General features: G+C 33.5%; 1 protein-coding gene and 2 long non-coding RNA genes across 3 annotated transcripts; all 3 read left to right on the top strand.

Moving 5' to 3' along the window:
- Positions 1-1,951: 1,951 nt before the first annotated feature.
- On the top strand, positions 1,952-3,079 carry LOC135142592 (uncharacterized). The gene is made up of 3 exons (XR_010282564.1): positions 1,952-2,221; positions 2,279-2,402; positions 2,451-3,079. It is a non-coding gene; the product is annotated as an uncharacterized LOC135142592 (long non-coding RNA).
- A 723-nt stretch (positions 3,080-3,802) lies between these two features.
- On the top strand, positions 3,803-4,634 carry LOC135142657 (uncharacterized). The gene is made up of 2 exons (XR_010282580.1): positions 3,803-3,983; positions 4,340-4,634. It is a non-coding gene; the product is annotated as an uncharacterized LOC135142657 (long non-coding RNA).
- Positions 4,635-9,397: 4,763 nt separating this feature from the next.
- LOC135142610 (zinc finger X-chromosomal protein-like) lies at positions 9,398-10,722 on the top strand. Its single transcript, XM_064074350.1, has 2 exons — positions 9,398-9,735; positions 9,793-10,722. The coding sequence occupies exons 1-2, from the start codon at positions 9,702-9,704 to the stop codon at positions 10,716-10,718; spliced, it is 960 nt and encodes a 319-aa protein (XP_063930420.1). The 5' UTR covers positions 9,398-9,701; the 3' UTR covers positions 10,719-10,722.
- Positions 10,723-12,064: the final 1,342 nt, after the last annotated feature.

Below are 12,064 nucleotides of genomic sequence, written 5' to 3'. Positions count from 1 at the left end.
TAAAAAAATAAAATCAAAGTAGATTCATAAACCACAAGTACAGGAGCAGTTATTTTGGTCATGAAACGTCGAGAAAACAAGAAGCAGCCATTCGCTTCTTCGGTAAGAAAAAAATAGGACACATACATTGTTACACATTAATGACAAGATACTAACTTAAAAACAACAATTCTTCTACTTGAGATAACAAACTAAAAATATCGCGCTAAAAACAATTTTTGAATAAAGTAATTCAAATGAAACAATAAATTTTCCCAGAATAAATTGTCTATAAAAATTAAAATACCGAGTGATACTAAATGATTGTGCTTTCTTTTATTAAGTTCGCAATAGTTTTTTCATTTTATCACAACCAATACAAAATTTATTACAATTGGAATCGTCGGGGCGGGGATTTTTAAATATATATATAGTTTTCTATTAACAACACGATCCATCAAACATGTTTCACGTGGTAATTTTTTATAGAGAAATATAAACTTTTCAATTAAGCCCCGCCTCCCGTCTGAAGACCAATAAAAAAATTAATCATAATTGAGATGGGGGCGGGTGGGTGGGATTTATCCCCCATCTCAACTGTGGTTGATATTGTATTCGTTGTAAGACGGGGGGCGGAGCTTAATTGATATTTCTTTGATATTTCTCTTCAAGAAATTACCACATGAAACATTTTTTAAGCATCGTTCCGTCCTCTGGGCTCACAATGAATAAAAAATTAAATACAATTGGGACTGGGATGGGAGGGTGGGGCAAATTCTTCGGCATCTTTTTCTAAATATATATATGGTTTTCTTTCAACAACACGATACTTAAAATTAGTTTCACATGGTAATTTCTTATAAAGAAATATAAACTTTTCAATACGACGAATAAAAAAATTAATCACAATTGAGATGAGGGAGGATGGGTGGGGCTTATCCTCCATCTCAACTGTGCTTAATATTGTATTCGTTGTGAGACGAGGGGCGGAGCTTAATTGAGTTTATATTTCTCTTCAAAAAATAAAAAAAGTAAAACATATTTTAGTATCATGTTGAAAGAAAGGTGGCCTCTATTTAAACTCACCTTTCCCTCCTAGATATCCCACGATCGAGGTTTTTCTGCAGTACCCATCGCGACTTCCGCTTCCAGGCTTTTCTTTAGCGGACGCCGTCCGGGCGCTATTATCGCAGTACATACTAAAAACCCGCGAGAAAACCCATAGACATCGTACCGGGGCAACGCATGAGTTTATTCGTAATAATATATTTTTACAGTCGTCTCCTTTTCGCGAAATAAATCGATTCTGAATATCGCAAGTGCGTTAAAATATTCAGAATCGTCAAAATAAGTCAAAATGTAGCTCAGAACTTCTAAATTTCGACAAAATATGATTTGTAGCTAAAATTTGAAGATTTCCTAGGTATTTTCTAGCCCGCGGACTACCAAAAACGCTCGAAATCACAAGAGAAAACTTAAGAAGTTACTTTCTGAAATTTTTTGAACGCTAAAACATGGAAAACATACCCAGTCGTCTTCTTTTCCTAAAATAATATTAACTGTATAAAATTAGTTTATTTTACATTTGATCGCTTAAGTGCACGACAAATCCATTAGACTGACTTAACTTTTAATGTCGCCGTAGAATTACTATAAAAATATGAACTTCTGTCAAATTACGTTTATTACTTTTCCCCACTTCTAATTTTTCAAGGTGTTTTTTTCATAGATAGAAGAATTTCGCAAAATTTCGCCGAACAGCAACATTATCAAAATGGTTTCAGTTTTCAAAGTTGGTGTTGCGACTAATTCTTTTATTGCGAAACATATTTTGATGTAATATTAACCACATTTTTACAAGTTGTATATAAAAAAAAAACTTACATTCGGGAAAGTATACTTCTCTCTTGAAATTAAACAGACCTGTGAGAATTTAAAAGGACTTTTTTGGAGCTGAAAATTGTGTAAACTCAAATCCATAAGGTTGTAACCACTCCCTAGTGTAAATTTTAAAAAATTATTCAGTGTAAATCTGTCTTTTAGTAGCCTGGTGACATATCTGGTGACCTGTCAATATAATGTCAGTTCATTCATGTATTCGCGACACATGATTACGTTCGACTTCACTGCAATTCTTGCACTCCTGCACAGGTTATTTCATAATTATCATTGTAACTTGTCGCAATATTGTAAAAATTGATAAACAATTTTCAGTGAAAACAGGATAACCTGAGTCTTCATGGTAATTATGATACAAGAGCAACGATAAATAGAAACGTGTTTTATCTTTCATTTGTAGAAAGAAGAATGCCACCTCCTGTAATTTAGACTTGCAGTTGATACGTTTACGAATTACGATAAAATGAAGCCAAAAATATTGTGGTCACGAATGAAATCAAATGTTGGGTTGGTAAAAAAACAAGGTGAATTGATTTATTTATTGTTGCTGCTTCATAAAAATTACTTTACAGATGGGGAATAACTGAGATATTCAGAATTTGTTTAAATTATTGTACATGAGTATACGTGATAATTATATGTGTGGCTAACTATGATATGATATGACTCGAAGGACCAGCTCTCTCGGCTGAAATGATCAATTTCGCGAGCAACACCAAAATTGTCTATAATGGGTAGATCACCTTAATTAGTCGCAACGGATGACCAATTTTTCATCAAAAAAATGGGACACCAACAAGTCTTTAACGTTATCTTTAATAACTCTAATATTTGGTACTACTTATTATTTACAAAGTGTACAAGGAATTTGGTTGAAGGCAATAGGTCTGGCTATGCTCCTCCGTCCTGAGGATTTTAGTGGTAATAATGAACAAAATGGAACTTCACAAAATTCAGAGGCTAAAATAATACGTATGTTGAAAATAATTTGACTGCTTATTTAAACTAACTGTTACAGGAGTGGTTAGAAACATTGGGAACACATAGACCAAATAACCAAAAAGCAATTATTTTTCTGTTGTTAACTTTCTTAGATCTGGATCCCATGGATTTTAATACTCAATGTAAAGTATTTAAACTTGCTGTATATTCTGGATGTTCTTTCGCAAAAATAAACAAATCCTGAAGAGTAAAAAACTCATTTTTTTTTGTTTTTGTCAAATATACGGTAGGTTAGATCTTTAAATTCCAAATTTGAATACCACTGCGATTTTTGTTTTGGTTTCCACTTTGCTTCTTGTAACGGTTCTCCAGATTGGTGTTGGGTTATAATTTTGTGGGCTTGACATCGGGAACACTATGAAAAGGATACGAATTAATGATAAGTTTACAGGGAAAGTCGGAAAGTTTATGCAGTGTTTGAATTTAATGAGGGACATTTAGTTGTATTGTGTAGGATATAAAGAGTGGGTATAAAACATGAAAAGACAATGTTGTACTAAAAAGCGAGATATACACTTTCAACTTGAGGTAGTTAAAACTAAAAGTCCTTCGACAGACCACCGTGTTGTAATAACATGGAAAAAGTTCCGAATGTCGATACGTTACTCTCATAGTATAGTACTCTCTTTCCATGGTATAAGAACAACTACATACTGAAAAAATTTTGCAAGCTTGAATTCAAGTTCTCGGGACGATGCTTAGGGATAAGCAAGTTTCAATTCATTGTGGCAGTTGGCAAGTGCCATTTTCATCTGCTTATTTATCACAATATGCCGTGTTGGTACCATTTTTCAATGATATGGTTTAATAACAAACTGTGAGATATTTAAATAAAACTCTCTCATGCGTAATTGTCAAATTTTGACACATGCGCCGTTACCAATCTGTTCATGTGAAAAACACCATTGGCTGTAATGCCAACCTTACAATTTAACGAGTGGTTACAACCTTATGGATTTAACTGTATTGTGAGACGCCTATGGTCAATTTCAACATTACCCAGTCAAATCTTAAATGCCGGTTGCCTATACTACGCATTCATTTGTCAATTGTCATTTCATATTCATTTCCGATTCCTCGATGACAAGTAACAATGTCTAAATGTAAGTTATCAATTAAATTAGAACGGCAGCTTAAATCAGAGAATTTCCATTTGGTCAACGCTACAAACGGCCTTTTTTTAACAAAACCGGCACCACTAAATCCATTATTAGTCTAAAAACCCCAGTTATGAATTTCCGTTTTGAGGTTATGTTTCGATGACTGAATTTTTTACAATTTATTGCTCGTCTGACGATTTTTTGCAAATTTGAAGTAAACAAAGACACATATACGACGCCCTACTATACAGAAAAACATATGTAGTCAAGCGAGAATGCCGACTTTGGAATTTTTCGATTAAGTTTGCCCACGTGGATTCTATTTCCAAGTGTACTTAGAACGAAAATTTTGTCCACAGTTCCCACGATTTCTGCCACCGCCGTCAATTGTTAGTTCTGTTCAGAAATTGCAGTCCTTGCAGTAATTTATTCTGCAAGAACTGCAATTTCCAAATAGAGCTCAACGAACACTTCAAATCGCACCTCCGAATCAGCGTGAGCGTGAAGGAGGGAATTAAGAAGAGTTCCAACAACGTTTTTGTTGTCTATTTTTATTTGCAAGAGAATACTGTGTCTATGTTCAATTTAATTTTAGTTTGCCAAGTGTATTTAAAACAGTTTTCGCATTGAAATAAATTTCGTTTTACAATTTAATATAGTAAACGAGGTTTAAGTTTTAGCAATTTGAATAATAATAATAATCAAATTTTGTATAACCATGGCCGACTAGTATAAAGATTATGGCCTGTCCAAGAGGTACGATACGTGTTGCCATCTATTAATAATTACACTTAATAATTTAGCAAAATTTTAATTTGACTTGACATTATAGGACTTCAAAACGTGTAATGGTGGTTTGTTTCGGTATGAATGCCTTTGTGGCTTTCAAAAGGTGTTAATAATTCTTTTGTCGTTTTTGAATTATTAATAGATGGCAGCACGTAATGTACCTTTGACATTCCTTTGGACAGGCCATAATCTTTATACTAGTCGGCCATGGTATAACAATAGCACAGTGACGAATTGGTTGCCTACATTACAGGGGATACGGATAACTTTGAGGTTATGTTACGACTGTTTTTTTAATTTATCAGTATTTCGCCGATTTTAATTATACCACACCAAACGTAGGTACGAAAAAACACAATTATGATAGTAATATATATAAAATGTTTCTAAATCACGCAAAATGTCGTTTTTGGAGTACTCAGAGCAGTTCACTTGGTTGTATAATCCCCTTCGTTGTAAGTTTTGCCCAGAGATTTCTTAGTAACCTAGATATGGCTATGAGCAGCAAAGTGTGGAAGAACATGTATGAAAATAGTGTCGGCATACTTTCAGTTGTCTGTCTTTCTCTTACTCGTTGTAATGTACACTACATACTAGTGTTATCTTCTTCTAATTCTAGCGACTGTTAACATTGGTTGATAATTTGGCGCACTGATTTAAAATGGTATAAAAGAGAATCAAAACTCGAGTTTTTTAACAAGTGGCAAACGAAAAGTTTCTAAGCAATCTCCAAAATGATTTGTAATGTTAAGATTAAAATATTACACCGACAAGACCGTTGGAATAAATTTGACTGTCGACTTCCCTTTTTTCGTACTTTTTCTTTATCATTCACACCGGCGAAACTCTTGAAAAATGACATAATACAATTTTCTTATAGTCAAAAGTTTTTGTTGCCACGAACGTTTCTAACATAAATAGAGAATCGTATTGTATTTATTTGCATGCACAATGTTGAGAGCTTAAAACGAAAAAGAAAAAAGACGTACAGCTGTGGTATAAATTTATTAACATTATTATTAAATATTGGTGATTTAATGTAATCTTAGTTACTCATTATTAAATAAAATGTATTTTACTAATTTACTTCTTATTCTCGCCTGTTTTGAAGCAAAATTTACCAGTTTTGCTTCGTGATGCAAGCGGACTTTTAAATACATTTGCGCTATTGCCTTCATCAATTGTATTTTGTTGTTATCTAGTAATCCCTGAGAAATGCAATGATTGTTCATGTCGGGATTATTAAAAATCTTTGTAATATTTTTGCGAAACAAAATAATTATTAGATCTTTCTTTGCATACAACACACACTCTGTAACCCATTTGTAGAAATTCTATGCAATTTAAACTTATAACCGTGATATAAATCTTATAACCTAAGAAATCTCTTAGAACAAACTAACAAACACACAAGCACCGGCGATTGTATGAATTAAGAACCGACTTGCGCTAGCAGAATTTAAGGGTTTACTGCGCAAAATCGTAAATTGCTAGGTTTAAACAAAGACCTACAAAATCATACTCCTGCGTTCCCATGCTGTAAAAGAAGATGGAAAGCAAAACGCATAGTGTACATGTTGGCCAAGAACGTATGTTCGCTTTTGCATAGGATCACCATATCTAGGTTACTAAGAAATCTCTGGTTTTGCCCATATTATCCGTTCACGATCTTTATATAGTAGGGTTGGCCATGAAAATCTAGTGAGTTTGTTGGTATTCGATGCAGAAGAATAAAAATTCCCTGAACTTTTTTCGTTAAGTTATGTTTTATTAAATTAAAAGTTAACAAATATGCCAGAACTATAAACATTGTTGCCGATACTTTCAGTTTTCAATAGCAATGACCAAGTTAACGGTATCCATTTCTTAGAAAGCATAAAACTTTACGCTATTTAAAACAGTCATTCGGCTTTTTGTAAGTGTTTATTTCATATGTAAGGAACAAACACTAAAATTTCACTTAAACATTTTTTTTATATGAATGGGGGTTCTACGTACGACTATTGTCGCATGCCACATTTAGCATCTCATCTTTAATTCTCAATCATCAGTTCGTTCTGCTCGCCCACTCTTCTTAGAAATGGAAATTTCGACCTTTGTGAACAGCCTATTTCAATATCTTACAACTTCTTTTTTCACTTTTCTAAGAATACTAAAAAGATTGGTAAAAGACATCAAGCTTGCTCTAGTGCTTTGATGAGTTTAGCTCTTCTGAAACATTTTTCTGGCCTTAAATTGAATGATTTATCTATATAACTATTACTAATGCTTACGTAAGTGCTCTTTATTTGCGTTTACTAAGTATTTCCAAACGCTTATTAATAAGAACGTTACTATACGCCTTCTCCAGGTCCATGAAGAGTTACAAAAAAAATGAAAATGCTTAAAATTTGGTGCAAAGTAACAACGTGGATGATCTAATTAAAATTATACTTATTTTGTTGTACGTGAGGTAGTTTTTCACATACTACCTACATACTACCTTGGTAAATTTAGAACGAAAGATGCGTAAAAATATCACCCCCCGACAAGCTACAATTCACTCCATTTCCATTATTCCGCTATGAAAATCTGTATCATCACCGTCATTTTCAAATTCAGATTCTGAATCAGATCCACCTAGCGAAATAATGAAAGGAGGTATAGATTCGTACGAAAGATTTCCCATATTTTTTCCCAATCTGCCAAAATAAGTTTTTCACAATGTTTACAAAAATGTTACATGCTTGAAGTACATTTAAAAAGCGCCTCAAGCCATATTTTTTAATTAAGGTTATGCTTGTTGTAATAGTTCTTACAAAATCCTCCTATTTGATTATATTGACAATGGTACTGAGATAATCTAAAAACTTCATGCCCACTTTCTCTTAATGTCTCGTCTACCAAATACCTTTTTTTTCTATTGTTTCTGAAGGGTTTAATTAAATCCCACAACTGTTTCTTCGAAAATTTTTTGTCAAATTCAACACTATTTTTAAAGAGCCATTTTTACATTTCACATTTTTTACTAGAAAAAGTGGGTGATTTATCCAACTGAACCGAATGATACGGTGCATTGTCTAAAACCACCACACATTTTTGGTTCTATTTTGCCAGAGCAGGAATGAGCTTATTAACCACCCAATTTTGAAAAATTGTCCTGTCCATCGTTTTATGATAATCTCTATCATTATTTTTTGAATTTAAAAAATTATTACAACCATCCAAGAACCCCGTTGAACAACCCGCGTGGAGAATAGTAAACCTTGATCCTTCACTTTTAATTTTGGTGGGATTGCTTTTTAGATCAGTATCGTGCACCCAGCGACGAATGGACGAACTATTTTGATAGATCCATGTTTCATCCAAATATACGAAAGTCAAATTTTTCCAAGAATTTAGAAACTGTAAATATGTTCTCAAAAAAGTAATTTTGGCTGCAACGACATGTTTTTGTTCACATAGAATTTTGCGACCATTTACTTCCCTGTGTTTATGACCCATTGACTTAAGAATTTTGTATAATGTGGTTCGCCCCCCTTTAAATTCCAACTGTTCCCTAGAATATACCAAAAGAGTATCTACAGTGAAATATTCGTTTTTTTCATTAAGTTGCCAAATTTGTCGTTGCAGGTCTTTCCGAGACATATAATTTGTAAATAAATCCGTTGGTTTTCGCTTGCCAGATAGTGATGTTTTTAAATTTTAGTCCCCTGTTGATAAAATTTTCGCCACAGTTGATGTTCCCACCCATGAGAAAAAAAATTAAAAAATATTTTACAGCGTACCTATTTTCACATTACAGAAAATATGTTCGAGACCCTCATAGTTACTTCTTCGAAAGAAAGATCGGGCCTGTCTTTTCGAAACTACAAAAAATATCTTTTTTTTGCAATTTTTTGTTGCAGTAAAACTATTTTAGGCATTTTCTTTTTAAATAATGTCGCAATGATCTGTGAATCTGTCACAATCACAAATTATCTATGCTGACAAAATTAAAACATTTGTTTGCTTGCTTAAAAAATTCCGTCTAATAATTCTGATCTAATAAATGAAGTAGAAAAGTGGCAATCCAGCTGAAAGCAATTGTCAGTGAGACTCTTGACAGACAAAAAACTAAATCATCAAATCAGTTTATCCAACTTAAAGCAAAAATATCAAAGCCTACTTTACTATATAAAGATCGTGAGTGGATAATTAATAGGCAGCATGCAGAAGGAGAAAATATTAAATGGTATGAGTGTGGTAGTTGTTCCTCTAGGGGTAAGTCACATTCGAGTTTAATTTGGACGAACAGGATATTAAGTGGTATAAGTGTGAAAAGTGTCCATATAAAGCTAAACAACCATATAAGTGTGCATCATACGGAAGAACAGGATTAAATGGTATAGATGTGAACAGTGTTCATCTAAAAGTAGGAGGAAATATGTTTTAAAAGTTCATATAAATTTGCCACATATGGAAGAAGGTGGTAAATAGTACAGTATGAATGAAAAAAGCGTCTGTTAAATATTTGTTTTTTAATCTTGAGTTGGCTTCAATAATATGAAATTGTATTCGTGAATATTTTGTTGACTTGACTGCTTTCATTCATCAAAATTTTACAAAAAGAAAATTAAATTTCAGTATAGGCAACCAACAATACAATATTGAGACCAACCTGTACAGCTGCTTATATTTTCGATTTATTTTGTGAACAGCCCGACGTTTTTTAAAAAACAAGCCCAAATTTTCATTTATTAATGTCCGTTTTACACAAAATGCGCATTCTTTTGTGTAGGGACTTTGTATTTTTTTACCACCCTCAAAAACGAAAAGTTCCTTAACATTTTGAGGTTATGTCCGAAATCTCCCAAACAAAATCTTCAAATTTTGATAATTTGAAAATTAAGTAGGAAGAAAGGACTAGCTTAATAGTAATAAAGGTTACGTAATTAGTTTAGGTGTACCAAAATGTCAGGTGTTGAATACCTCAAGAAGTTCGATGGTTGTTTGAAATCCCCCAACAGTGACTATAATTGTAAAGTTTTCTCATACTTTTCAGGCTTCAACTGTGAACACGCAACAATTAAGTCATTTGACTGCACGTATTGCCCTTTTCAAACAGAATTAACACTTATTTTGAGACAACACATCGAAAAGTGTCACCACTTTAAAAGAGAAAATGGGGATTTATCAGTCCAGGGAAGGAACGTGAAAAGCTACGTGTGTGAAAAGTGCGGTTTTGAGACACACTTTTCACTGAAATGGCTTCAACATACCACAACGTGTTCAAAAAATGAATCAAAACACGAAATTATGAGCACTGGGATGAAATTCAAATACGACTATTTATTGAAGATACACGAAATTGCGAAACACATGAATGACGAAGTAATGCCATTTCAGTGTGAGAAGTGCCAATATAAAACGAAGCAAAAGCAATATTTAAAGGACCACATAAAAAATAAACACATGGATACACACAGTATTAAGTGGTACAAGTGTGCAAAGTGCCCATACAAATCTAAACAGAATTCTAATTTAAGAACTCACGTAAAAATACACCACTTGGAAGAAAAGGACATTCAGTGGCACAAGTGTAAAAATTGCCCTTTTAAAACCAAGTACACAACATCTTTAAGTAGGCACGTGATTATACACCATGTGGATGACCAAAACACTAAGTGGTATGAATGCAAAAAGTGTCCATATAAAGCTAAAGAAAAACGGAATTTAAAACGGCACATATTTACGTTGCATTTGGACGAAAATGACATTGAGTGGTACGAATGTAAGCAATGCCCATACAAAGCTAAAGAAAAAAGATATTTAAAGCAGCATGTAAGAAACGTTCATTTGGACGACGACAATATTAAATGGTATGAATGCAAAGAGTGTCCATACAAGGGGAAACAAAAGTCGCATTTAAAGAGCCATGTGAGGACGCACCATTCAGAGAAAGAGTATATCAAAAAAATTCTGATGTAAGATAGTGTTCAAAATTGTAATAAATCAAATTTCTTTGCAGCGTTTTCTTTATTATTTAGAGAGTAATAAAAAACACGAGCAAAGACAGCCATGGTTTTTGTGTTGTCAAACCACTGTCAATTTTAATGTTTGAGTTGCAAATGCTCAAAGACAAACTTTCAAAAATTAGTGGCTGTCTTTGATCATTTTTTTTTAAACAACTTACTGTTGGCTACACTGGCGGGTTGTTTATATTTGACATTTGATTTGAATTTTGGTCACCACAATTTTTTATTTCTTGTTTTTGTTATTAATACCTTTGCCATTTTGCTGTTTCCTCAATATACAATTGATCCCATGGACGAACCGCCACTGACAACAGGCACCAAAGCAATAAAATGCGGTCAAAATTAAAGTAAGGAGAATAAATGTTCAAATTCAAGTTGTAAGAAAATGTGCAAGCGGTGCCCCTGCAAAGCTAAAGAAAAAAGATTAAATGGCCTGAATGCACAAAGTGTCCATACAAGGTCAAACAAAAGTCCCATTTAAGGAGAAAAAGATTAATCACAATTGAGATGGGACGGGTGGGTGGGGCTTATCCTTTGAATTTCTTGGTACACTGTGCTGTGGTGACCGAATTTGAAAAACAAAACAATAAAAAGAATCGTTAAACATAGGCAACCATGTGCACGTTGGCGCTTTTTAGGTAGTTGGTAGTTCTGCTTGGTAATGGCTAGTTAGAGGGTTGTTAGAAGAGGGTGGCTTGGTAGCGAGAGGAGAGAGGGTCAGTGTCTGTTGTGTGGTGTGAGTGAAAACCACGTGGTTGAGTTAGAGTTAGCTGTGTTAAGTTTAGTTGGTTTGGTAGTTAATAAAAGGGAGGAACGACGACGATGCCAGCTTCTAATTGGAAAAATGCGAACTTTCGATCGACGCTAACACGTTGTGTAAATTTGTTTTAGTGTTTGTAAATTCACAGTTGATGTTAGGACTTTAATCGTTAACTGGTGAGGAGATGTCATGAAATTCACTTAGTCAGGATTCGGTCTTTTGTTTAACAAAGCTATGAATCGGTTTCAGTTCACGATATAAACCCTCAGAATAAATTGTTTTAAGTAACCAATCACTTGGATCATGGGATGATGTAACATCATATAAATTCTTTGTTTGAATCGTCGATAAAGTGTGGCATAATTGAACATATGTAAATTGTTTATTTTAATCGTTGATAAAGTGTGACAAATATTAATCTCATGTAATTTTCTTTGTTGTATAATTTAAACTGAACGTAAACTTTCATGCTCTGCTGTTTCTAACCTGTGTTTCTAACCTCACGTAATTTCTATCTGCACAAGTTTATTTCACACCAG

The sequence above is a fragment of the Zophobas morio genome, unplaced genomic scaffold (genome assembly GCF_036711695.1).
Source record: "Zophobas morio isolate AGI-343-1 ecotype UQ-CSIRO unplaced genomic scaffold, CSIRO_AGI_Zmor_V1 ptg000049l, whole genome shotgun sequence".
In the NCBI taxonomy this organism is placed as follows: Eukaryota; Metazoa; Arthropoda; class Insecta; order Coleoptera; family Tenebrionidae; genus Zophobas; species Zophobas morio.
This window is presented reverse-complemented; position numbering and strand designations above follow the sequence as displayed.

What these genes read in the sequence shown, in the direction of transcription:
- LOC135142610 (XM_064074350.1), top strand. Translation starts at nt 9,702, where the DNA reads ATGTCAGGTGTTGAATACCTCAAGAAGTTCGATG. An exon ending in ATACCTCAAGAAGTTCGATG is followed by an intron (nt 9,736 to 9,792) that starts GTTGTTTGAAAT and finishes CATACTTTTCAG; the next exon opens with GCTTCAACTGTGAACACGCA.